This window comes from Tyto alba, unplaced genomic scaffold (genome assembly GCF_018691265.1).
Source record: "Tyto alba isolate M040663 unplaced genomic scaffold, T.alba_DEE_v4.0 Super-Scaffold_20, whole genome shotgun sequence".
NCBI classification, from domain to species: domain Eukaryota; kingdom Metazoa; phylum Chordata; class Aves; order Strigiformes; family Tytonidae; genus Tyto; species Tyto alba.
Genome location: NW_024881283.1, coordinates 9,700,093 through 9,725,947, shown reverse-complemented (window position 1 = coordinate 9,725,947; position 25,855 = coordinate 9,700,093). Strand labels below are relative to the sequence as shown.

At 54.4% G+C, this 25,855-nt stretch overlaps 1 protein-coding gene and 1 long non-coding RNA gene across 5 annotated transcripts in view; both read left to right on the top strand.

Moving 5' to 3' along the window:
- KIAA0319L (KIAA0319 like) overlaps positions 1 to 15,081 on the top strand; it is a 35,112-nt gene extending 20,031 nt beyond the window's left edge. For 2 of the 3 annotated variants that reach the window (XM_032997196.2, XM_042793608.1), the window contains exons 8-21: positions 515 to 607; positions 1,294 to 1,426; positions 2,465 to 2,693; positions 3,736 to 3,859; positions 4,417 to 4,549; positions 5,458 to 5,606; positions 5,927 to 6,078; positions 6,269 to 6,407; positions 6,750 to 6,909; positions 9,057 to 9,199; positions 10,128 to 10,250; positions 10,795 to 10,885; positions 11,241 to 11,332; positions 13,338 to 15,081. In XM_032997196.2, coding sequence (XP_032853087.2) covers positions 515 to 607; positions 1,294 to 1,426; positions 2,465 to 2,693; positions 3,736 to 3,859; positions 4,417 to 4,549; positions 5,458 to 5,606; positions 5,927 to 6,078; positions 6,269 to 6,407; positions 6,750 to 6,909; positions 9,057 to 9,199; positions 10,128 to 10,250; positions 10,795 to 10,885; positions 11,241 to 11,332; positions 13,338 to 13,525 — 1,949 coding nt within the window. In that variant the 3' untranslated portion in view covers positions 13,526 to 15,081. Of the gene's footprint in view, positions 1 to 514; positions 608 to 1,293; positions 1,427 to 2,464; positions 2,694 to 3,735; positions 3,860 to 4,416; positions 4,550 to 5,457; positions 5,607 to 5,926; positions 6,079 to 6,268; positions 6,408 to 6,749; positions 6,910 to 9,056; positions 9,200 to 10,127; positions 10,251 to 10,794; positions 10,886 to 11,240; positions 11,333 to 12,433; positions 12,558 to 13,337 lie in introns of all 3 variants that reach the window. The other variant, XM_032997198.2, reaches the window with a different exon arrangement.
- A 5,334-nt stretch (positions 15,082 to 20,415) lies between these two features.
- On the top strand, positions 20,416 to 25,789 carry LOC116960714. 2 transcript variants are annotated; one of them, XR_006165442.1, is made up of 6 exons: positions 20,416 to 20,566; positions 24,060 to 24,229; positions 24,496 to 24,567; positions 24,818 to 24,859; positions 25,204 to 25,314; positions 25,674 to 25,789. It is a non-coding gene; the product is annotated as an uncharacterized LOC116960714 (long non-coding RNA). The 2 variants fall into 2 exon arrangements; XR_006165441.1 differs by lacking the exon at positions 20,416 to 20,566 and having other exon boundaries at positions 23,807 to 24,229.
- Positions 25,790 to 25,855: the final 66 nt, after the last annotated feature.

Here is a 25,855-nt window from a genome sequence, read left to right as displayed (position 1 = left end):
GCAGCATGCATCAAAATCGTTCATTTTTCAGAGCAGCAGCTAAGCTTTGGCAAGAAGCTCTAGGTGCTGCTCTGTTAGAATGGCCTGTGCTTGAATGCTTGACACAGTGTGGGAGAACTGGTGCAGTGCAACCATCTCCAGAATACTAGTGTGGTGGCAGCTCACCTCCTTGCTTTCTTAAAAGCCTTTTGTTAGCACTGTTTCCCCAAATTGGTGTATAACTTGCTGAAAGCACGAATCACTGTCCTTGTTTGTGCAGTTCTCTGCAGTCATTTGGGTTGGTGGCTGTCTTGGAGCCGTGTGGCACAGCAGCTCCACACTTCTGATGCCTCTCCTGGACTCGCTGACTGCAGGACTGAGGGGGTAGATAGGGCTGGGGAGAGGATGTGCAGCATGTGCTCTGCTCGCTACTCTGGTGCACAAAGGCAGAGCCGTTTTGCAGACTTCCTCGGCCAGGGCTTTTTCTCCTGTTCTGCCTGTAGATGTCATTGTAACAGCTCGGTTGTTGTTGCAGAGCCTCGGGTGAATCAGCCTCCTGTTGCCATCGTGTCCCCACAGTTCCAGGAGATTTCACTGCCAACCATTTCAACTGTTATTGATGGCAGCCGTGAGTACCTGCAGTTTTAAATGCAGTAGTCTAGCAAACCTGGTTTCTGTATATGTGGTTCTAGGCTGGCCCTTTGGGTAAAGTTTAAGAGGAACTGGGTGTGACACTGTCACACACACTTCAGCAAAAACAGTCAGCCTTTCTTGCCAGGAGAGGCGAATACGCACATGACAGCACCTCTCCACGTTCCCTTTTGAAGGGCACTGGCCTGAGCCAATCTCCTAAAAAAGGAAAAGCTCTAGAGCTTGCTGCTTAGAATAAAAAAAATTACTGTCAGTCAAAATTACTGTTCTCTTGTGTTAAGCTTCAAACGTATTAGTTAGCTAACACACCACCGTTACTGATTCTGGCCTGCACTAGAGCTTTTCAGGAGTTTCTTTAATTATGTTCAGGTTGTCTTACCCCCAGCTAATATTATTCTGTTAGTGTTTTGGTTTGGGTTTTTTCTGTTTTCCCCCAGCACACGCGCAAACCTGGGATTAAGGGTGTTTGAATATACCTGTGGAACAGGGTGCAGGAGAGCATACAGTTTGGGTATCTCAGCATAATAGAGCCCTCTGGGCTTGGACCAAAAATGCCTTTGCCCACTAAGCCCGGGACTGAATTAGGGGGGCTGAACATCCGGGGTTTGCGAAGCAGCATCTTCCAACTCCCTGTATGTGCATTTTCTTCTGTAATTGAAACAGAAAGTACCGATGATGATAAAATTGTCAGCTATCACTGGGAGGAACTGAAGGGTCCTTTGCGGGAGGAAAAGGTTTCTAGCGATACTGCCATACTGACCCTGACCAACCTGGTACCCGGGAATTACACATTCAGGTAGGTGACACCTGGAAGAGTTGATCAGTTCTCATCCCTTAAGAGTAAAATGTACAAGGTTCCTGAAGGGTTAGTCTGGTTTAAAACCAAACAAACAAAAACAACAGGAAGAGACCTCTGTTTTGTGATGTACTCTCTCCACACTTACACTTTCAGGTAGTTTCATAGCTTTTCACTTCAGAAGAGAGAAGCTGTCCAGCTGCTTTTTATTCTTGAGTTGTAGCACTGGTTTAAGATGATGTCAGAAGGGAACGAATGGTCTATTGAAATGTCAAAACTAGACTGTTGGAGTAAAGGCTTAGGAAGAAATGCAGTCTTTAAATCCAGTTTTTAAATAGTTTTGCACATCTACCTGAGTAATAGATAGTAGCTGTTTTTACTTTAATGTTTGTGTTTTCCCTTTGGTTTGTATGTTGGTGTGATGTCTGCGCACTGCATCAGCAGATCTGTTTAAAATAAAATAAACCTGCGTGCCTATAACTGAACACTTCTCCTCTTAAGCAGTTGGTATATGAACGAATCAGATCAATGTTCAGATCTAGATTCAGCAAAAAGCAGTTCCAGTGGGTGGTACCAGCCTACCTGAGGAGGCACACTGTGTTCAGGCCGTTTGTGGATCAGTAATGAACTTCTGTGTCCATGTTAAAGAGCGTCTCCTGTTGAGAGGCAGTGTCATGCTCAGGGAGGTCTTCTCCATCACGGTTGTGTGTGTGCAAGTTGGTGATCTTTCGCTAGCATGGTTTTATCTTGGAACTAGTTAAGTTTCAAGTGAGAGATGGACTTGACCATTGAATTTCTTGCATTGCTTTGAGGCTGATAATTGGGCGTTTGGGAGAAGTTTTTATTCAGAAAAAGCACAGTTGCCTCAAACCGTAGGTTTTTTTCACTCCTGAAAAAAATTACTATACTGTCCTTAAAAATGTCTTAAGTTTCTAACTCTTCTTTTGCATTTCAGCTAGCTCCAGCTAGTGTTTTGTTATTCAGCTGTGACAATCACGACTCTTCACTGTTTCCACTTTGTTTTTTTCCCCTCTTTAGTCTAACAGTAGTGGACTCAGATGGTGCCAGCAGCTCTACCACTGCAAACTTGACTGTGAACAAAGCAGTGGATTATCCTCCAGTGGCAAATGCAGGCCCAAACCAAGTGATCACCCTGCCTCAGAACTCCATCACCCTCTACGGGAATCAGAGCACTGATGATCACAGCATTGTCAGCTACGAGTGGCTGCTCAGCCCCAACAGCAAAGGGAAGGTGATGGAGATGCAGGTCAGTGCAGGTCTCAGGTACTCAACCTGGGTTGCTCACTAGCTGACTTTTTTTCTTTAATCAAACCATTTTTAATTGACTGTTAGCAAAGGTCTCTTATAATCCTACAGAGCCGCCAGCATGTAATGATTGAATATATACTTAAAACTAAATCCACATAAAGCTGCTGTTGGTTTAGTGGCTGAGCTGGTGCACCTGTCTAGCCACAGGTTTTCACTGGCATCCTGTTTCCTTTCTTGAGCAATGCAGTTTTAAATACTGCTGAAGAATGGAGGATTGAGAGAGGTAGGAACTTGTTGGCTTTGGATCCTGATGTCCCATGCAACAGGTCTCCACACAACATGATCACACCCACGTATCTCACTTTAACGTATTTGGCTGCTAGGGAGGTGTGATCTCTCTCTGTTCAGTTGCTGACTTCTCAGAACATCAGTGATGGTATAGTAGGGGTGCTTAGGTGCTGTCAGCAGGTGTGGAAGCCAGACTGTGTGCTCTTTTAGGTAACTATCAGTCAGGATGGCATTTAGATGCACAGGACAACCCATTGTGCCAGGTCACGCGTTTCCTTAGTTGGGCAAACACAAGGGACTGGATCTTTTGGGTTGAACCTTGGAGTCTAAAATTTGCCAATACTGGCCAGACACTCCTCAGTCCTAAACAGTAAAGCCTGGAACTTGTTTCCCTGTCATCATTTTTCTTTTATAGATTAATACTACTATCACATTTATGGAATAAGAAAGTCCATGAATCAGGTTCACAGTGTGTGTGATTTGCACAGAGGTTTTGCTTGAGTTGTGAACTACTGAGTCTCAGAAGGTCTGAACACCTATATGGCCTTGTTCTTGTTACGTTCCACATTGCTGTGCATAAATGTAGCTGTGAGAGCCTTGCATGCTGAAGTGGCGCAGACTTCTGGCCCCATAGCAGGAGTTAGCAATAAGCCCCTAGAATCTGCTGACCACAGTAGTTTTAGAAGCAGTCTTCTGGTCTGTCATCATCTGTGTAAGGATTCTTTTTAACACATGAGTCTGTTTTCTCAAAGGGGGTGAGGACACCAGTCTTACAGCTCTCTGCAATGCAAGAGGGTGATTACACTTACCAGCTGATAGTGACTGATTCTGCTGGGCACCAGTCCACTGCAGAGGTCACTGTGATCGTCCAGCCAGGTAAGCTGCCTTCAGCTGCTTTTGCCACTTCCATTCCAGGGGTTAGAGGCGAGCATCAGCCTGTCAACATAGTCTAGGTCTTATGGTAGCTTTGTGCTGCTTTCAGAAAAGCTGCTCTAATTTAGGACCATTCTGGCCTGGTACATTGCTGATAAATGAACAAAAAAAAGTTTCTAGGAATATTATCTTTTTGGGCTGTTCTCTTATTTTACACAATGTAGTCTCATTGACGGTATCCCACCATAATGACAGGATTGTATTTCCAAGCAGCTGTCTCTGCCCACAGTGCAATGTACTGGGACAGGAGCAGGAAAAATGGAGCAGTACTTAAAGAAAGAGAGCAAAAATCAGAACTCCTAGATTTCATTCTCATTTCATTGCAAATGTGTGAAACACTGATCTGAACTCTTAACTGCTTTTAACCTCACTTTCTCTGAGTACAAGGTTGAGATAATGGGCAAGAAATATATTAAGGATCATGGAGAAATTCTGAATGCTGGGGTTTTAAGCTGCACCTTTTATGGCATGAGTATGAAAAATATTGCATCCTTTTTCAGAGAACAATAAGCCCCCAAAGGCGGATGCTGGACCAGATAAAGAATTAACTCTTCCTGTGGACAGCACCACTCTAGATGGCAGCAAGAGCTCAGATGACCAGAAGATAGTCTCCTTTCTCTGGGAAAAAACACGGTGTGTATCATCTTCCAGACTGTTCTTGTGCAAGTATCTGAGTCCTTAATTTAAAACAAGACACGCCCCCACATTACCTCCCTTGTGTTAAATCCCAGTCACATTGGGCCTCACAAGCTTCCCCAGTGACTAGAATGAGACAAGGATTTATCTTTAATTGGAGAGAGGTGGAGTTTTGTTTGAGCATTAGAAATAGCTTTGCCTTCATCTCTAGGCCTGATTCCCATTCTTGGCGTGGTTGTGGCTTGTAAAGGAGACCAGCCGTGTTTGATTCACAGCAGTGTAATGTGGTCTTGGTCTTAGGAAGAGACTGACTCTTCTAATCAAACAACAGCAGGGCCTTCTAACTTGATGCTTTCGCAGAATGTTTGAATGAGGCAGTGCTCTTCTCTTTGTCATGCTTCCCTTCAGACTGTAAATTCCCTGAAGTGCTTTTGGGAATTCAGGAAAAAGCCTATGAGCAACTTGCAGTAGCTTTTTCTGTTTGCTAATGCAAAGTCCGTGCAAAGCTTTTATAAATGAATGAACTATTTTTGCTCTATACCTTTTCTTAAAAAAAAAAAAAAAAAGTCTTATTGTGCAGTTCCCAAGCCAATTTTGCTGAAAGTACCACTTTTCTTTAAACCCTACTAAAGGGCTAGTATCAGTGCTCCCCTAGTTTAAAGATAGTTAAAACACTAAACCACTAGAAATTATGCTTTTTGTTTTGAATGCCGCACTTACTCTTTTGATTATCTTTCTCTAACTGGAGAAAATAATTTTGCTTTTTGTTATGGACTCTGTATTTCCAGGCAATTGTCTGTTTGCATTCCCATAAACTCTGCTTGAGCTTGCGCATCCTGTTCGGAGGGAGACTAGCTGCCGTGGCCTATGCAGAGTTTAAACTGATCCTCTTGTGCTTTGACTAGGGGCCCAGATGGTGTCAAGCTGGAGAATGCCAACAGCAGCATTGCCACTGTAACAGGCCTTCAAGTTGGGACGTATGAGTTTACTCTGACAGTTAAAGATGAGAGGAACTTGCAGAGCCAAAGCTCGGTCAACGTCATTGTCAAAGAAGGTATGTCCAGCCATGAGCAGAGCTGCCTGAGACACAGGTTATCTCTGAGCAGTTGAGCAAAACCTGTGTTCAGAGTCACGATAAAGAGTAAGGAATGGGTGGGAAATAATGTGGAAAGCACTGAAATGGTTTTATGTGAGTCAGGGGTTTACCCTTTTCTGGAGGAACAGTGTCTTCAGCTGAATCCCACAATACGTAATTTCCCTTCCTTCCCCCAGGGTTAGATAGTGATTCCCGGGTTACAGTGGAGATCTAATGTAGTAGTTTTTGATTGGGTGTTACCACATTTTTCTCCAACTGCTTTCTTTCTGTTTGCTTAGAGATAAACAAGCCGCCAGTTGCAAAGATCGCTGGAAATGTTGTCATCACCTTGCCCACAAATACAGCTGAATTGGATGGATCCAAGTCCTCTGATGATAAGGGAATTGTCAGCTACTTGTGGACCAGGGACGAGGGGAGCCCTGCAGCTGGGGTGAGGTGTCTTTTTTAAATAGCAGTCTGCAGCATCACAAAAGTCAGTGAAAGGTAGCACTGGCAGCTCCTGAGGAAATGTGAAGCTCACTGTTGCGCCTGCTACCCTGCAGTGATATCCTTAAGTATGATGATGTATCACGCTAGTTTGATCCTTTCTTTCCTGATACTTATTTTGCTCTGCCTTCCAGGAAGTCTTAAATAATTCAGACCATCATCCTGTCCTTCTCCTGTCCAATCTGGTAGAAGGGACCTACACATTCCACCTCAGAGTAACAGATGCCAAAGGAGAAAGTGATGTGGAAAGGACCACGGTGGAAGTCAAACCTGGTGAGCCTGGCTTTTGTTCTGCACCACATTTGCCCACATTGCACTAGCAAACCCTCTGTCTAGATACACTGTATTGAGATTAAAATGTGTAGTCCAGTCCAGCTCAAAGCTGTAAAAGTCACAAATTTGGGGGAATATGATTGTATTTTCATGTCTTCTTGGGGGCTGACTCTTGCTGTTTGCCATTACTTGTGAGTCATAGACTTGTATCCCTTCCTGCACCAAGGTTCTGTAATTCTGTGTTCAAAGCAGAAACATTCTAGAGAGATACTAGAAACCTGACTTGTACCCAGACGCATAAAAAGAAGTTCTAAAGATCTGTATTATCCACATTCTCACTAGATCCCAGGAAAAATAACCTTGTGGAGATAATTCTGGATGTTAATGTCAGCCAGCTAACTGAGAGGCAGAAGGGGATGTTCATCCGACAAATAGGCGTTCTGCTGGGGGTCCTCGACTCGGACATTACTGTGCAGAAGATCCAACCATACACTGAACAAAGGTAGGGTTTGTCTGTGAGTGTACGTGGAGGAGGATTGCTTGAGGGTTTAGTAAACCGAGGGCTGTTTTCTCTTGGGAAGCAGATGGGACAGTTGGAACGTGTGCAGATGTTGCTTAAAATTGATATTCCTGCTTCCTCAGGTCAGTGAAGGTGTGTTGCCAAGCAGGTCTTGGGTATCTTTCTCCTCTGGAGATGGTGCGTTGTCCTCAAAAGCTACCGTGTCTGCCCCCAGATCTGTAAAATTAGGACTAATCTTACTTGGTTTTGAAAATTGTGGAGACTGTCTGAAGGATGTTCTACATCTGTGATTTATAACTGGAGAACTAAAGGGGCTCGGTGCAGGAGTAGTTTGGTGAAATGCTGATGCCACACCAGCGGTGGGGGTGTAGCAATCCCCTTAGCAGCAGCCCTGCATGCCAACTTTGTAGCTTTAAATTAGCTTTACTGCATACACCACTGCTTCAGTATAACATAAAATAAAATGTTGAGAGTGAGTGTAGCTTTTGTTTGAAGGCATAAAAAAAAGTTGGGTTTGATTGCTATTTAGTTTACAATAAACTGCAGCTGGTCTCTTCTAAACAAGTGGAAGTTTGCTTATAGGCAGGGCTGTAGGCCAGGGCCGTGCTGCCTGCCTGGCCCGTGTTGCTCAGCTCCAGTACAGTAACCAGCAAGTCCTACAAGGGATGGTTCGGCCCAGCTGGATCCTGGCCATGCTGCTTTGGCATGAAAGTACCTGACTGAGTTCAACTTTCTACCTCTGCACAAATGGCTGCTCTGGGAAATTCACTGTTCTGCAGAAAGCTTCAGCAACTGGTGCTGTAGCGTTGTCACAGCAATAGCTACACATATCTCTGTACTAACGACAGTCCATCCTTGCTGTAGGTGTGTTTGGGGATGCCTGAACATGCATGTGAGTGGCATGGCAACAAGCTTATCAAGGGCAGAGTGGTAATCTGTTGAAACAAGTGCAATATTGCACTTAATTTTTACTAAAAGTGGAGTAGTTCTAAGGTAGATAAAGCACTGAAAAAGATTTAAGGGACATGCTTAAAGTTATGCAGCAAATCAGCAATAAATCTGCAGTTATACTTTATACTTTCCTGAGTTCAGTAATGTATCGATTCCTTCGTGCCCACGTTGCCTGCTGTAGCAGTAAAATCAGAATTCATTGTCCGTGCAAACCTGAAGAGCTCAGAACAGAAGAGCCAGCACTTTGTTGCAATATTACCTTTCTGTCTCTGCCACGACCAGGCCCATTGCCACTGTTCTTCACTGAGTAAGGCAAGGAAGGGATTCTTGTAATTAATGCTTCATCTGTTTATATGTTTATTGAGTAGACAAAAGAGTGGGAAGTGTTATAAAAGAGCAGGGATTTTTTTCTGACAGATGGCTTTAAGATCCCATTTTTGCCTCAACTATCAAAGTAACTTGTACTGTTTTAAAAAGATCTTTTTCCCCCAGCTGCTGTTTTTTTCACATACTCTGAGGGCTTCACTAATATCCTGTTGACTCATAGGCTCACGAGTAATAATAAATCTGAAACATCCATGCATCCTTTTGTGAATCTGAAGGACACGCGGGGTTCTGCAAAGCTCGCAAGCCTAGGGGAGCCAGTTCTTCTGTCATAAAGTTAATGCAGTAAAAGATGCAGAATACAATATCCTCTACACCTGCACTTTTTTTCTGGCTATTAACACTTTGCACATTCAAACTAAGCTTTGCAAAAGACTCTAAACCTTCACTGTCCCTGATGGTGGAGCTCTGTGCTGAGCAGTTAAATGAGCCCCCAAGTTCCATGTGTAGTGAGGTCTAAGGATCCCACGGTGAGGGAGGGAGATGATGAAAATGGCAGGACCTTAAAGTTTGGGGATTTGCATGCTTAGCATGAACATGCAAAGATGTGCTTGATAGCAAACTCAAGAACAGTCCAGCCCTGGCTTTGAAAATATGGATGGATCAGGTGTCCTGAAGGGGTTTCTGCTGTATGACCAGGTCTGCCATTATTGCTTCTTCAAGATGGAGCCAGAAGTCTAGTCTTAAATAAGTTTGGGATTCTGAATAGGTCCCTCTAATGACAGACTGGGGAGAATGACGCTGTAGCTGATGTTTGGAGAAGCAGCAGGTAATCAATTTTGTCTGACTTCCAGCACGAAGATGGTGTTTTTTGTACAGAACCAGCCTCCCCATCAGATATTCAAAGGCCGAGAGGTAGCCTGGACGCTAAAAAACGAACTGCGGAAACAACAGTCAGACTTCCTCATCTTCCGGGCGCTGGAAATTAACACAGTCAGTAAGTAAGAGCTGCTGTGGTACAAGCTAACACCTCTCTGCTTCTTCTCAGACACCTGCCAGGATAAGGACCTTCATGGGTGCTGCAAACCCCTTCCTGTGCACGCACATACACGCGCTCCAGTAGCTTTCGTGTTAGTAAATGGGCAGCAGGAAAATACGTCTGTTAGACTATAAATGAATCAGTTACTTACCAGCTGATTCTGTCTGTTCACTATTCAACTTCATATAAATGGTTAATTGTCATGTTGCTGGGAAGATAAGAATTCACAAAATCAAAAGCAGATTGATACTTATGAAACTAAAATATAGTGTTAATGGAATACAGCCAATGACATGAGTGTCATGCTGAAAACAATAAAACTTCTTGGTAGCTGTGAACGTACTCATTTCCTCTGCAGGACATACATCAGTCTGAAGGCAATGTTTCCCTTCTGTCGTTTTTTGACAATTTTACTTTAGCACTGTTTTTCTTTTATGAGCTCCATCCTATGAGGATCATTTGCTGATCAGATATTTTAAATGAGAATTATGTAATTATTTTCATGACTTCCTGATTTTATGGCCTACAAAAGCCACTCTTCAGTTCTGTCTGGTCTCTTTAAAGGATCTGTTTGTTTCTTGTCTGTCTCATAGTCTGGGCTTGAATTTGAAAATCAGAACCTTATTTTAAAACATTCACTTAACAAACACACAAATTCTGTAACTTTTCTATCAAAATCATGATTCATGAGGCAACATTTTCGTAGCACGTTGTGTGTGTTAGGTTGTGAGTGAAGGGGGACTGGCTAGGTGCTTACGTTCACACTTCTTACTGCTTGTGATTACGGCTGAGCTGTGGGTGAACTACAGAGTGACGACTTCCCAGGTAGAGCCTGCAGGCGTTGGCTGTCCCGTTTTTGGCTCACCTTGCTGGTTTTGGTCCCTAGCGTGTCAGCTGAACTGCTCCGAGCACGGACGCTGTGACTCCTTCACCAAGCGCTGTGTCTGCGACCCGTTCTGGATGGAGAACTTCATCAGGGTGCAGATGGGGGACGGCGAAAGCAACTGTGGTACGTGCAACCGCCCTGGGGTTGTTCATCTTCGGAAAGCAAAGAGGGTTTGAAACCCGGGGTGGGCAGAGTAACAGGTGCCTGCTTTCTCCCAGTGTCTCTGACACGGTGCTCACTCAAGGAGATGGTCCCTGCCCCGGTCTCACTACGTGCTGCCTTCTCGGCAGGTGATCATTGATAGGGAAGCAACTCCTCTTCAGACCCTCTCGGCGAACACTCACCAAGAGCTGAGTCTGTTTTTAGTGTGTAAAACACACCTCTTTTCTGTCCTGCCCCTACAGAGAGGTTTCCTGACGCAAGAAAGTAAGTTTTATAAATAAAGACACGTTGAAAAATGCCCTCGTGCAGCGAGGCTGCACACTGGATCTCAAGCCTCTGGCTTCCCTGGGTGAGCTAGCGGTGCTGTCAGTGATGGATGCTAGCCTCTAATTCTGCGGAGGGTCAGGCCTTTCTTTTGCTTTCCCAAGAACAGTCATCTAAAGCGCACACTGTCAGCTGTATAAGGTGCCAAAACGTCTTTATCTCTGGGGTGTTTTGCTTTCAGAGTGGAGTGTGCTGTATGTGATCATTGCATCTTTCGTCATTGTGGTTGCCTTTGGAATCTTATCCTGGATGGTGATCTGCTGTTGCAAGAGGTGGGACTGAGGCTGTAACCCCCACTGTATCAGTGCTTCAGAGCCAAGTAGCTGCATTAGGAGGTGAAAGATTCAAACCCGTCGTGCCAGCAGGTCATCTGCTTAGCCCTGGGGTGTTAGTTTCTGTCGGTGTTTCAAGTGAAACATTGAAATCCTAGAACTCTGGGTTCAGTTAAGAAGCAAGATTTGCATTAGCTATAAATGTGCAACTAAAGCAATGGTTTTAATGTTTTGCTTTGTGATATGAACATAATCTGAAATAAGCAAGTACTTTAGCTTTTGAAGATTAGAGTTGTTTTTTCCTCCGGCTTTTTTAGAAATGGCCTGCCTCTTAATTCCTTTTCTTCCCCTTTAGACAAAAAGGAAAATCCAAAAGAAAAAGCAAATACAAGATTTTGGATGCAACGGATCAAGAAAGTCTGGAGTTAAAACCAAATCCCAAAGCAGGTAAAACATGAGAGGGAGGAGCTCAGCGTTTCCAGAATGCTAAGAACACTCTTCCTCAGTGGACTTAAAATCACCGAGTGAAACAAACGTGGTGTTAGACACTGACAGACAAGTCTCAGAAGATCTAAGAGCTTGTTTCAGATCTGTATAGAGGGTATTTAGTCAAGTTATCTAACTCTGTGGTTTAGAAATTGGGGCTGAAACTGGCCTGGTCCTGATGTCTCCACTTTGTATCACAGAAGTGGTAAGTGGATGCGTGTGAGCTGGGCAGACCGGCCGGACCCAGGAAGCCCTAAACCGGGTCTGGACTGTAACTTCTCTTGCTCTAAAGTTTTCCACTGGGTTCTGGTAGTTTGCTTCTTGCCAATATCCAATTCCTTGGCCATGCTCTACAGCAAAGCATGAATTCAGTGTCACTAAGCATTTCACTGAGCTGGTCGACCTTGGCTAGTAAGCAAAGGGACTCCTGAAAGCAACCTGAGAATGCTCCTGGACTGGAGAGAGCGATGTTTATTTCTGCCCCGCTACTCTCCCACCCCAAATGACATGTTCATAAATTTATTCATTCTTGCCCTTGTGAGCTTCAGGCTGTGAAAGTTTCACATCTTAGCTCATCCTCTAAATTTTCCAGGAAGCAGATGCTTATCTTAGGAGGGAGACCCATGAAGTCCTCAGTGGCTACAGGCCCCTTGGCCCGTTCCACAAAGGCAGTCGTTGGCCTTCAGTGTTCTTAGCCAGCATTTTTCTGCCCTCATTGCTGTCCTAGAGAGCGCTTGTCAGGTGCTTTGCAAAGATCCTGGAGTTATTTCAGGCTGGAGCGTTTTTGCTGCGTTTGGATCTGATACCTGACCCGAGCTGTGGTCACCTGCTGACTGACCAGGGACGGAGGGAAAGGTGGGAAAGGGTGTGCAAAGCTCAGCCCCACCGAATGCTGGGGAGCACTTCAGCTGCCAAAATACGTGTTTCAAATGAGAGTGTGTGTCCTGGGTTTGTTTAGAGGAGGGGTTATTTTAACTGTGCGTGGAAAATAGTCCCTGATCCTTGTTTGCTAGTGGAAAATAACTGCTCATCCTAGTGTTATCCCATTTAATGGTGTTCCAGCAAAGCGAACAGTGCCTGACAGCAGCATTGGAGGGCACTGCAGCGACAGAGCTGATCAGACAATTCCTCTGAGAACCGGGCCGTCCCAACTGCACAAATACGGATACCCTTGAAGAAAAACCGGGTGTGTTTTCCTCCCTCAGCACCCAACTCTGCTTTAATCTGACCATCTGTCACCTCGCAAGCAGAGCCCCACTGTTAAATAAAGAGCTCGTTGTTCTGCAGTCTGTAGCAAATGTGCCTCAGCCGTTTGCTCTCTGGTAACTAAACTGATCTTGCTTCTTCTGAGCCTGGCTGCTGACTAAAGTCTTTTTCCCTGCTAGATATGTCCAGGGAGCATTCTGCTAACAGAGGAAATGTTGCATTTCTCCATTAAGGAAAAGCTAAATTAAAATATTTTCTTTGCTGGCAATATCAGTAAATGTCTCTTTCCTGTCCTTGCTCATTAATCTAAATTCAGCCCGCTAATTTATCTCTCTTCCCTTGCAGGCAAGAGGAGAGTAGGGAGGGCAGTAAGAACACAGCGATCTTCCCTCTCACACCTGCACGTTCTCTTTACTTCGGCCGTTAGCCCTCAGCTTTCTAGGCAGTGCCCCGAGCAAGGTCAGGCAGACAAAGCTCCTGTGTCTGCTCACAGTCCCTTCTGGTAACATAATTCGCTTTCCTACCTGTTCGTTGCACTTTGCACTGTCTTGGAGTGCTGTGACCTCTGTCCTGCCAGAGCATCTGAAACGGGATCACTTTGGCTTCAGTATTTGAAGGACTAAGTGACAGACACAGGAAAGTCTGATTAGGCTGCCCCTCTGGCATGAGAGGAGAAGGAGACTTAGAGGGAATGGAGTAAGGTAAGGTGGTTGACCAGTATTAAAAGTATTTTTAACCTGGGAATCTCTCTCCTTCAAAGGCGGCAGACAGAAGGCCCAGGTCCTCAACACTAGCCTGATGCACTCGGAGTCCGAACTGGACAGCGATGAAGCCATCTTCACGTGGCCTGACCGTGAAAAAGGGAAACTGCTCCGCAGCCAGAACGGCTCCCTGCGCAATGGACAAGTGATGCTCAAACCCAAGAACCAGCGGGAGGAAATCCTATAGCTCCCGTCGGGCGGCCCTTGCTGGAGCTCCGTGGGAGAGGCCACTCCTGTCCCTGTCCTACAGGGGCCTTTGGAGGCCACTTTGATTCGGACAACGCTGCTAACTTGTGTCACGGGAAATAACTTTTGTTTTTGTGGGTTTCTTTTCATTCAGTTAAAACTGGTTGTACTTGAATTTGGACTTCAAGGGAAATCGAAGGGAGGAGAAGGCAACTGTGAACCCCAGGCGGAGCGTCGCAAGACAGAGCTGGCATCTGGAAAGGAGCAGGACAGAACCACTTGGCGCGACTGTGAATGTGCAGGACCCTCCTAGCCCGCCTCAGACTGCAGTGGAGGAAACACCCGTGGACTTCCAGCTCACTTGCTGTGGGAGCTCCTCAGAGAAGGAAGGTCAAGGCTGTGCTTTGAGCCGTGCTCTGAGCTCCCTTCAGGCTCCAGTAGCCTACCACGGGCTACTTTTGCTGTCCAACAGCTTTCTTCTCTTTCACTCCCACCTTCCCTAATGGTTTAAGCACTATTTTGATTTAGACTTGTCCTTTCACATGCACTTGGCTGCTTTTGGAGCGTAGACGAGGGGGAATCTAAACACTCTGGTCACACTCCATCAGCTTGCAGGTAGGAGAGGGTTTTGGAGCTCTTCTAAATCACTGTCAGGCTTTTCTCACTGGGAGTGTTGATGACACGGCGCCTGTTCAGATGTGAAAAGCTGACCTGTCTGTGGTAATGGGCTGGGCTAGGAGCCCCCCTCCTGCAGCACGCTCCCTGCTGGGTACCAGAGCTGCGAGGGGCCCTTTGGTACTTAATTCCAAAGCTGTGAGATGTTGTTCAGTGGCCCCAGCACCTTCTGTTGGTTGCCAAGCCGTCCGTGAGGCTGGACGTTAACCATATCTCAGTTACAAAGCGCTTTATACTGTGCTTTTTTTTTATTTTTCCCCTCAAAATTTGCACAACCCAGGCAAACGGGGGTTGATACCTCCAGTTCCCAGCAGCCGGCTGCTCCCTCTGGCTGGCAGCTTCAGTGGCCTCGTGTTGTTCGGGCTGAGGAGCCCTTGCGTGCTCCTAACGCGGGGCGAAGTACGCGCGTGGTGTCCGGTGGGCGCTGGAAAGGGGGGACTGGGACCCCGGGGGCATCACGCGGTGAGTGGCCGGGTGGCCCTGTGCTGGGTGGCCCTGCACGGGTGTCCCTGCTGCCTGGGCTCTGGGAGGGGTGTCCGTGGTGGTCCTTCCCCACACCCACTCCCTTATCTCACTGTGCTGCTTCCATCAGTCGCACCCCTGTCCTCGGGCAGAAATCAGCCTCTTGCTGGCATGAAGGATGCCACTGCTCCTCTGTGGATGGGTGGGAAGTTTATTGCCTTTCTTTGTGTTTAATTTAAAAACTGGAAACTTGTTTCATTGGCTTTTTTTTTTTTTTTTTTTTTTTTTTTTTTAAGCTACAAAAGCCGAAAGGCTTTAACTTCCTCGGTTGTATTTATATTGCTGCACTACTGATTTGTGTTGAGCTAGATGAAGATTAAACACTATTGAATGCGAGGGAATGTCCCCTCGCTGAATGTAGTCATGGCTGCTGCTGAGTTTATTTTTCTGGGCAATCAGCTGTCTTCCTCAGGCACCAGTGCTGGAGCCTGCTGCTCCCCGAGTCCCGCGGCGTTACCCCCCCCCGTGCCCTCCCGGCCCTGCCTCTCGCTTTGCCGGCGGCACGGCACGCGGCCGCCCTCCGGCTTCGGTCTCGCTGGTGCTCGGAGCCAGCCCTCCCCTGCCCGTCCCGAGGGCTCCTGCCCCCCCAGCCTGCCCGGGACCACACACGGGGAGCGCTGAGGCCGGGCTGGTGCCTCAGAGGGGCACGGCCCCCAGCTGCACGGTGGCCGGACGCCGAACTCTTGGGTGACGCCACCCGAGAGCCGCTTTTCCCTTCGTGCGGACGCAAGACGAGGCGGCCGCGAGCGGATGAGGTTTTGAGGCTGGAGGGCCTGGGGCCGGTTTGTGCCGTGAGAGGGGAGCTGCTGGTCTCTCACCCATTCCTGGCCCTTGTGCTTTTGGAGCCCCGTGCCGGGGAAGCCCCCGCTGCAGGGTGTCGGGGGGGTTGCTGCACGGATCCCTGCCCCGCACAGCGCAGCGCGCTTAGCACGCCTGGCTTCTGGTAACGGAGGAGGGAATTAAACCCCGGTCCTGCCAACACCTGCCTTTACCCCCGGGGTTATTTTCTTCCTCCTTCCATTTCACAGCGGGGCAACACGTCCGGGGCTGAGGTGCTTGGGGCAGCTGGCAGCAGCGCCGGGGGGGGGAGGCCGGGCTTTGGGGTGGTCAGTGGCGTTCCGGTGGGGATGGCTGGTTTGTGACTGGGGGGGGGGCGGGTAGCACCAGGTCCCGTTGGGCTCCTGGCTCCCATTAGTATTCCCTCTGCCACGTGTTAACCCTTGGTGCTGCTGAGCCCTCCCCTTCGCAGGGCTGCAGGGAACAGGGACGGGCAGCAACCGCTGCGGAGCTGACGGAGACCCTCTGAGGCTGAAGGCAGTAACTTTTGGCCCAGCGTGGGACCCCCCCGGCCCAGGGCACGGCACGGGCATCCTGCCTCACTGCCCCGTGAACACAGACCCCTCCCGGGGTGTGTGCACAGACAGCAAACGTTATTTTGGAATCCCTTGGCACCCTCTTCTCCTCCTCCCCCGTGGCATCGCGAATACCGCTGCTGGTTTGTTACCTGAGCACCACGAGCAGGGCTGACCTTGCTGGGGAAGGTTTCTGCATTGCTATGCATTATGATTTCACAATTAGACACGCTGGCTACAAGTTACCCATGTGTGGAAGTTGAAAGTCGAGACATCTGTTAGATGAACCATCAGCTTCACTTGATTTTGTTTTCCTCTTTAAGGTATTCAAAAACTGGTCAAGATGTTTGAGGCAAATGTTGCCTTCTAGTTTTAAAATAGTTTGCTCTTCAGTCTTTTCTTCATTCTTCTGCGTAGCAGGGGCTGCCCAACCTCTCTGAACTCTGGTTTAACAATGTTTGTTGATCGCAGTGTTACTTGGATCAAGACTTAAAAGTAATTTTTTAAATAAAATGTTTCTTGCAAATAATCAGGGAAGATGTTTTGCTGCTGCTCAGCTTGCTTCTTTCTCCAGTTTCAGCTGCGGGACTGTTCTGATTAAGACCGCTGTGCTTTTTGTGGAAGAGCTGGAAGTTCTCCTTCCTTCCTCTCACCGCGGCGGGGGCTCCCTCGGCTCACCCCCCAGGAGCTTCCTCGACAGCCAAGTCCCCTCCTTGCTCCGCCACCAGCGCGGCAGCCTCCACGTGTCGAGGGTTTGCTTCTCGTAGGGAGCAGGAGAGGCCGAGCCTCGTGCTACGGGCCCCGTGCTGGCGTTTTGACCCCTCGTTTGTTGATCTGCCCCTGCTTTAGCACAGCCATAAATAGCTTCTGCTACTTGAATTTGACTTTCAGCCTCAGCCCCCCAAGGGCTCTTGCCCGTGGTCTCCTGCTGACCAGGTACCGAGTCCCCTGACCTGCCCCGGGCTGTTCCTGCTTGATTTCACTGGAAAGCAAAACAGCAGCAGCGTCGGGGCTCAAACTGCACCCACACCTGGGATAACTGTACCTCCTACTGCAGCAGAGGAACATTTATTAATTAGTGGAGTCCTTGAAGGAGATTCTGAAGGCTGCCCGGCTGTCACTGGGGCTGGCTGCTGGAGGGAACACCCTTCAGCACCACGGCAGCCAGAAGGGACCTGGCAGCACCACGGGACATGGATTTTTCCGAGGGGGGAGGAGACTCACCTTCAGAGCTTCCCTTCTGTCCGTGCGCATCTGACGGGGTTGTGCTGGGGCCCTTGGAGGTCCCACTGCTCACTGTCACCAAACGACCTGAAAAGCCCAATCTGCTGGGCTCCCCAGCCCACCCCCTGTGCCCACAGGCACAGCAGCAGCCGCCTTCAAAATAAATCCACCCCAACCCTCTCCGGGCCCCAAACAGCTCCCGCTGCCGTAGCACACCCCTGCCTGGCACCAGGGCCGGTGTGGCCTCACTGTCCCCCAACAGAAACCTGGAAATCTGAAGCAGCAGAAGGCTCCTGCCTGCCCGCCCTCCGCCAGCAGTGCTCAGCTGGATCCCTTCCCCTTCTGCCCATGCTCTCTGTGGCAGCCAGCTCTGCTATTTTTCCCCTTCTGCTCCCTCGCTGCCCGTGCGGGAAGCTCTCCGAAGGGCTGCCCTTTTCCTTTGCTCTCTGCTCAGCATCACTTAACAGTTGCTGGCTCCTTGCAGAGGGGCGTGAGGAAACCCAGCGAGTGCTCGCTCGCAGCGAGGGACGGAGGTGGTGGCCACGGGCAAGGGAGCCCCACGTCCCCCCAGCTGTGGGCTCTCAGGGCTCGGCTGCTGCGGGCGGGAAAGTTTGCACCAGCCCCAGGGCAGCTCGGGCAGAGAGGTGGGATTTCTCACTGCCCCGAGGGCAAACGGCTGCTCCTGCCAACAGCTGCATCACCTCCCCGGGGGGGACCTGGGGCTGGGCTGGAGCCTCAGAGCAACCCCAGGCTCGTTATTTGAGAGAAATTTCAGGGAAACAGGGTTGGGTTTTTTTTTTTTTTTTGCGGAAGTTTCACAGCTTGAGAAACTGAGGCAGGGGGACGTGTGTGGCAGGAGGTCCCTGCCCGGCCGAGGGAGGGCAGGGATGGGCAGAGCAGCGCTGATGGCAGCTCAAGGCCTCTGCCCACCTCTGCCCCAGCTGTCCCGGTATTTCGGTGGCTCAGCACCCCGGGGGAAGCCCAGGGCCCCTCAGGGAAGGAGGTTCATGGATGCAGCCACTGGCTCTGCGATGCTGCCAGGGATCGAGCCAGGGAGCTCAGTGTAGCTGCAAATACAACCCCGAGCTCCCCGGCTCCGCTTGTCTCTCCCTAAGCAGCGCCCAAGGCCAGGAGGAGTTAGAAAAGCAAAAGGCTTTTGCTGGAGCTTGGGGGGAGAGCACGTTTTTTTTTCTCTCCGCACATGTTCTCACCCCTCTTGCTTGTGCTGTCCTTGCTCCGACCGTGTGGATTTGGCACTGCTCCCCAGCGCCTTCCTGTCATTAGGATTCCCTGAATTGCTGCCGCTTTACCTCTTCCAGCCGGGCTCTCCCTGGCCCCGCCGGCCGGAGCTCCCCCCACCCCGCCCGGGGCTCCTGCAGCCGCGGGGTGATGCGGTTACGGTAAGGGCAGCATCCCTGCGAGGGTGGGTGTGGGCAGCCCCGGCGAGCTGGGGGATGCTGGTGGCTCCTGGGGACACTGTGGCACCGCCGACACCCCGGCACGGCCCCCAACCACAGGAGCTGCCCCCCCCCAGGGCCGGGCCGGGGTGGCAAAGCTGAGGCAGGAGCCGTTAGTCACCCCGAGAGGGGCCGGGAGTTGCAGGGGGCTCAGCTACAGGAGCGACCCACCCTGTGCTGGCTGTGTCCCGGTGGGACCTGGTCAGCCTGCCGCAGCCCCCCCCGCTCCCCCCCGCCAGCACCCAGCACGTCCCCCCCCCGGCCGGGCGCACACCTCGCGTTTGTCCCGGGGTGGCTGCTGGCCCCGTGGGTTCAGCGACGGGCGTTTTGGGGGAGAGCACGGCATCCCCGCCCCAGATATCTCCTCCCCTCTCCCGCCACCCGTCCTGCTGAAGTGGGGCCCGTGTGGGGCATCGGGGTGCGGAGCGGGTGCTGCGGTGCAGGCCCCCGGGCACCGTCACCCGCTGTCCATCCATCCATCCATCCATCCATCCATCCATCCATCCATCCATCCATCCATCCATCCATCCATCCCTCCCTCCCTCCCTCCCTCCCTCCATCCATCCATCCATCCATCCACCCATCCCTCCGTCCGTCCGTCCGTCCGTCTGTCCGCGCGGGGCCCCGTGCGCCGAGTGAGTCCATCTTTCCATTGTTCAAACAATCTCTTTTCCACACTCAGTGCCAAAGCCTCCCCGCTTGCTCCCGCACGCGCCAGTATATTTAGCTGCCTCTAAGCCTCTACCTTTCCTTATATAGGAGAGGCCAAACGAATTTCGCACTCTCATTATTAATAGCCCGAGAGAAGCTCTTAGGAGGCTGCCAAAAATAGCAGGCAAACAGAGCGCACCCGGGGTGGGGAGGGCGCCGTGGCAGGCGGGGAGCCGCCGGGACCGCCGCGGGAGGGACGCCGCGCGGGTTTTTCTGGCTTTTCCCTTTGGGAACCCCAATAAGGTGTCTCCCGGCGCCCTGCCTGCGCCGCAGCCCCGAGCGGGGGGTCCCCCTCTCCCCGCCAGCTCTCCGCAGGCAGAGGTAGGACCGGCGGGAGCCCCGGGGGCGGCGGGGTCCCGGAGTGGGCACAGCAGCCCTGTACCCCTGGGATTTGCTGCTCCGGATCCTACAACGGCCACCCCGTGGGGGTCGGAGACACGCAGAGTGGGTGGCCTGGGGCAGCCTGGGGATCCCCGTCCCCGTGGGGTCCCCCGCCCAGGGGAGCCCCTGTGGCTGCAGTGGTGACAGGTTTCACCCCCCTGAGCGCTCCACGGGCTCCGCTTTGCCCTGTGAGCTGCCCCGGGGCTGGTGCTGGGCCCCCCCCCGATGCATCCCAGCCCTCCCCACCGCGTTGCTCCGGGACCCCGGCCGGGCACCCCGGGGGACGTGGGGCAGAGGTGGCTGTCTGGCTGCGTGCCGGTGCCAGCCCTGGCCGCCTCATCCACGAGAGAGGGGTTTCTCGGCAGAGATCACCCCCGCAGCATCCCCGGAGCCGGGCACAACCGCAAACCGTGTGCCGGGGCAGCGAGCCCGGGATGGGGTGCGTGAGGAGGGGGCTGCGGGGAGCCTCAGCGAGCGGAGGGTCTCCACCTGCGCCCGGAGGCGTCCGCAGCCCAGGCAGGGGCTGCCTTAAACCCCTCCCTCCCTCCCTCCCTGGCGAGGAACTTCTCCCGCTGAACTGGAGGATGCTGCAAGCTCCTGCGGACGAGCCGGAGGAGTCCTGTGGCAAAGTCAAGGCGAGCGGGGAAGCGGCGGGCTCGTGCCGGGTGTCACCGCTGCCACCAGCCGAGCCCGCACCCCACCCGTGTCACCCCCAGGACCGTAAGTGGCCGTGCGGGGCAGGGGGTGCGGGGTCTGCGGGGGGCGGCGGGGGCTTTCCCCACCGCCGGCGTTTAACCTTCAGCGAGCGCGGCTGGTGCCGAGCCCCGCTCGGGCTGGGGATGCTGCTGCCTCTCGCAGCCCCACGCTCGGCGTGGGTGGGGTGGGGGGGAGCAGCCCCGGGGCTGGGGGTCACCGTGGCCCCCCGCCACTTCGGGCCAGCCCGGGTGGAGGTGGAGGAGCGGGGTGCAGGAGCAAACTCTCTGTGGGGTTTTGGGGGCAGTGGGGCACCCCCGGGAGGTCCGGGTGGCTGGGTGGTGGGTGCTTGGGTCCGGGGAGGGGTCCTGCCCATCTGCCTGCGGGTGCCCCCCTGCAGCGGGGCAGGTCGCCCCCTCCCCAGGGGCTGGGGTGCCCGCAGCCACGCGAAGCGGGGAGACCCCACGCAGGTGGGATGGGGTGGGAAGGGAAGCCCAACTCCCGCGTACCTCGGCATCGTATTTTGGACGTGCTCCGGGGGGGGGGGGGGGGGGGAAGCGCTGACCACCACAACCAGGTGTACCAGGGCTCCACGGGCCACGTGCCCGCAGCCCCGAAACGGGCAGTGCCCACAGGTAAAGGGGGCGGCAGATGGGGGCCTGGGTGCCCCCCCCAGGCACCCTCCACCAGCTCTCCCCTTGCACCCACCTCCCTCCTCCTCACTGGGCCTCTTGGTATTTTTTTAAGCTGCTCGGTGGCTGGAGTGGCTGCTGCAGTGGGTTTGCTGGGGATGGATGAGCTGAGGGGAGCCGCCTTGGGGGGGGGGGGGGGGGGTGGGAGCAGCGCCGAATAGTAAAACTTGGAAAGGCCCCTGCGTGGCAGCGACTGCAGAGCACGGCCGGGCATGCGGCGCCGGGGGGAGCAGGGAAAAAAGACTCTTCCTTTTATAGACAGTCTGTTGGGTGCTCTGCTAACGTGTGGGTGCCACCACGGCCGACCCGGCAGCCCCCCCGGCTCCTCTACCTCCCCCTCCTGCAAGGCCACTTGCCCCCAGTGCCCACAAGCCAGCCTGCCCAGGGCAAGGAGCTGCTCTTGAGAGGGGACGTGGGGGCTGCTCGGGTTGGGGGCTCCTGCCTGGCGTGGGGACACGGGGAGCCGTGGGGACACGGGGAGCCGTGGGGGAGCTCCCCGGGGAGCTTCAGCTCAGGGATGTGTCTGCAGCCAGCAAGGGCAGTGCTGGGGCTGGGGAGGGCTCAGGGCTGCCTGCAGAGGTGGGGGCACCCCCAGGGCTGCAGAGAGGCTTGTGCTGATGACCGGGAACGTCTGGGCACAGAGAGGGCCGTGGGGCAGGGGCAAGGAGGGGTGATGGGAGCGGGCAGGGGTGGCCTGGGCTGGGGTTGGGGGAGATGGGGTGCCCCGGATGCGGTGAGCATCCCACGGTGCTGGGTGCAGCCCTCCAAGGTCACTGGGAGAGCCTGGCCAAGGGCTGTGGGGACCGTGGTGTGGGCTGGGGCTGTGTGGGGCCCCCCGGGCTGGGGTACCTCGAACACCGCAGTCCTGGGAGGCTGCCCAAGGTCAGCCGGGGTGGCTGGAACTGAACTGAGCTGGGATGCGAGAGCTCTGACCCTGCGCCCTGGCTCTGGGGGTTCAGGGTGGGCACAGCCGCCGGCTTTCAGCTCCCGCTGCACCCCGACATCCCCACCGGTCCCTGGGATCCCCTGCACCCCTCCAGCAAAACTCTGCAGCAGCATCCCGCTGCACTGCGGGCCCGGCGGAGCCTTAAGGGTTAAGCGGGTGCATCTCTGCAGCCTCCGGCCTCGGGACACCCGCTCAATTTGTTTTTTTGGGGGGACAGGGGTGCTGGTCCAGCCGGACACACTCTGCCCCACTGCAGCTGCCGGGCTGGGGACTTGGGTCCTGGGAGCCGCGTCTCTGGGGTCCCCAGCGCCGGGTCCCTGGGGACCGGCCATGCAGGAGGTCCTGGGGTGCTGGTGGAGCACCCTGGGGGGAACCGAGCCCGTGCTGGCAGCAGCCCTGTGCCCCACGGTGATGGCTGGTGGCTCTGGGGGCCACCGAGCCACGTCTCTGCCGGCCGTGGGTGCGGCGAGCGGGGCCGGTGGGGTGAGCGGGTACTTGGCACCCACCGGCTCCTTGCAGAGAGCTGCAGCGCGTGTGGCCACCGCTCCCGGCGCTGAGTCACGGCCGCGCCGGGCCTGGCCAGCCCCACGTCCCTCCTGCCCACGTCCCGGCCCCCCGCGCACCCCTCGCTCCCCCGTCCTGGGAGGGGGCAGGGCTGGGACCCCCCAGGACAGCTCCCTGTCCCCCACCATCGCTCTGCTCCAGCCACCAATTTAGGGGTAGGAAGGTCACTGGGGCCAAGGCACAGAGGGGCTGTGGTGACACTCGCCCCCTCCGTCACCCTGCCCTGGCCATGCGGGGCCGGGGCTGGGGAGTCCCCCCACAACCCCATTATGGTCTCAAGTCCCTGAGATCTGGGCTGAACCCCCCTCCCGTGGCCAAAGGTATCTCTGGCCTCCCCTGCCCAGAGCTGCGGCGTGGGGAGGGGTGGGGAGAGCCCAGACCCCCCAGTCCTTCTCCCAGCCCTGCAAATGAGCCAGGCAGGGCGGGTGGGGGTGCGGGAGATGGGTCCCCCCCAGCACTGGCCCTGGCTCCACCGAGCTGCAACCGCTGCTCTGGCACAGGGGCTGCAGCAGGGAGGGAGATGGGGTGATGTGGGGTGCAGGGGGGGTGCTGGGGGGGGATGCTGGAGTGCTGCAGGGTGCCGGAGTAGCGTGGGGTGCTGGGGTGTGGGGGGGTGCAGCTGGTGCATCCTGACCCATGGTGATCCCGTGCCCCACATGCCCAGCCCCACGCTGCCCACCTCTCCCTCCCAACCCTACATACTTCTTCATATGCCCATATGGAGTCGGCCGGCGTTATGGAATGTTAAGAAGTATGTATTTTTGGGCTGGGACCCCCACGCCGGGGACCCACCACCACCAGCACCGGCCCAGGCAGCACGTCCGGAGAGACGGTGCGTCCCTGGGGCTGGTAAAAAGGAACCAGATCAACTTGCAACTGGATTTGGTCCCCTTCAACCAGCTGCAGCGGCGCATGAGCTACGGCACCCGCTGCTCCCTCGCCACCCCGGCCTGGAGGGGCTGCGCCGGGTGGGCTCGGGGTGAGGAGTGGGTGCAGGGAGCAGGGGAGAGGGGCTTTGCAAAACGGGGATTTGGCTGGTTTTTGAGGCTGCTCAGTGGAGGGGGAGGCAGGTGCCTGGATGGCCTGTAGTCTTCGTCAAAAATTGCAGAGCTCCACCAGCCCCAAACCTGGTTGGGAAATGCTCCATAAAGCCCCAGTCGCCACGGCACGGGTGTGAGGAGCACCTCCCCTGCAGCCACGGCACCGTGAGAGGGGTCGAGGGGGGCAGAGGACTTCCCACGGGGACCAACGCTGGGGTCCGACCCCCGGGGACAGGGAAGCCACAGTCCCGCTGCCCGGCCGCCTCCTGCACCAGCAGGGCCAGGCGCAGCAAAGGTTAACACCAGGGCAGACCAAGAATTCAGGGAAACCGAAACTCAGCAAAGGGGTTTCTTGGAAATCTGCTCTCCCGGTGTCATCTGGGGCCCCGGTGATCAGCGGCAGCTGCGCTCCACAGCACTGACCTCCTGCTCGACGGCGGACGGACAGGTTGGTGGCACAGGGTGCTGGGGCCCTACGACGGGCAGTTTGGGGACAGCACCCCTTTTCCGAGGAGGGGGACTCCCAAAAGCTGGGGGTTGGGGGGCTGCTCGCCCCACTGGCCCAGCGGAAAGCCCTGGGCTGGGAAGAAATGCAGAGTCCAGGGGGGGTCTCTGCTGTTGTGGGGTGACTGGGGGCTCCTGGGGGGCAGGATGGGGTGGGAGGGGGGGTGGCTGTGGGCCTGAGGAAGAAACTCATGTTCTTGCTCCCTGAAGGATCAGGCTTGGGCCGGAGCCAGCTCAGCTCTTGCTCCAGCAGTTGCCTCGCTCCTGCCCAGCCCACCATGGGTAAGCTGGACTGGGCTGTTTGGGGGGGGTCGGTGGGGTGGGGAGGCACCAGGTGCCCCCAGGAAGGGGCACACGCTGCTCGGGTGGGCAGGAGGGGGCCGGGGCTGTGGGCAGGGGCTGGAAGAGCCCCTTGCTGTGCTGCCCAGAGCGAGGGAGGGCAGCAGCTCTCCTTCACCTTCAGCCCTGTAGACTGATCGCCCCCCCGCCCCGTCTCACCCTCTCCCCCCCCCCCGTCTCTCCTCTGTTACAGGTACTATTGCTGCCTGCGCCATCGGGGTGGCCATAGGGCTCGGTAAGACGCTGGTGGACACAGGGATGGCTGACGCCCTGCAAAAATCGATGGCTTTTCTGGGGCTTCATCCTGCTGCTCTGCACACACCGACCCCTCTTGGGGGGGGGGGGGGGAAAGAGGGAGGGTGCTGCCCTGTCCCCAAAACACTACCCCCCGGCCTGCCCCAGGAAGCCCATCAGCAGGACCCCACTGGTGCCCTGGCTAGGGGGGGAGGTTCGGCCCCGGGAGGCTGCCCGCTCTGCTTCCACGCACCGCTCTGTTTTGGGGCTGGGACCCCCGTTTTGCAGCTTGGGGACCGGCGCGTGCCCGCGGGGGCGTCACCGCCGCTGCTCTCCGTGGCGCAGGGATCGCGGCTGTGGTGCCGGTAGCCCTGGACGCTCTGGGTTTCACCGGGGCAAGAAAAGGAGCCCGGTTGGTGGCCTCGAGGATCCTGGTGGGCGTAGAAGTGTTGCTCAGTGAGTGCTCCCGGCACGGTGCCACGGGGTGCCCGGGGGGGGTGGGGGGGGTGGGTGTGGGGGTGTCACCACAGTGCACCCCGTGTTTCAGCCTCCCCGGGGTGGTGAGGGCCTGGGGTGGCCGTGGGGACCCCCGGGGTGCCACCCGCTCTGGGGTGCCCGGGGTGGCTGTGCTGGCCTGGCTGCGGGGATGCCCGATGGCAGCAGGGAGGTGAGGTCTGGGGGGGGACACACCCCCCCACTGATCCTCCTCAGGGTGCCCCCCCAGGCCATGGGGGTGCAGTGGGGGGCCCGTGCCGGGGCTGGGGGAGGGGGGGGGGGGGGGCGGGCTCGGGCTGATTTCTCCTTCTCTTCCTCAGGCACAGCAAAAGAGATGTTTGTCCTGTCAGCTGTCCTCAGGGCTTTCTTTCTGTGACCCCCCCACACACACACACCTCCCCGATCCCCAGGAGGACCCTCACAGATGTCTGCCGTGACACCACCCCACCCCCCCCCCGCGACCCCCGCTGCGACAACCCCCTCCCCTCGCCCCGTACCCCCC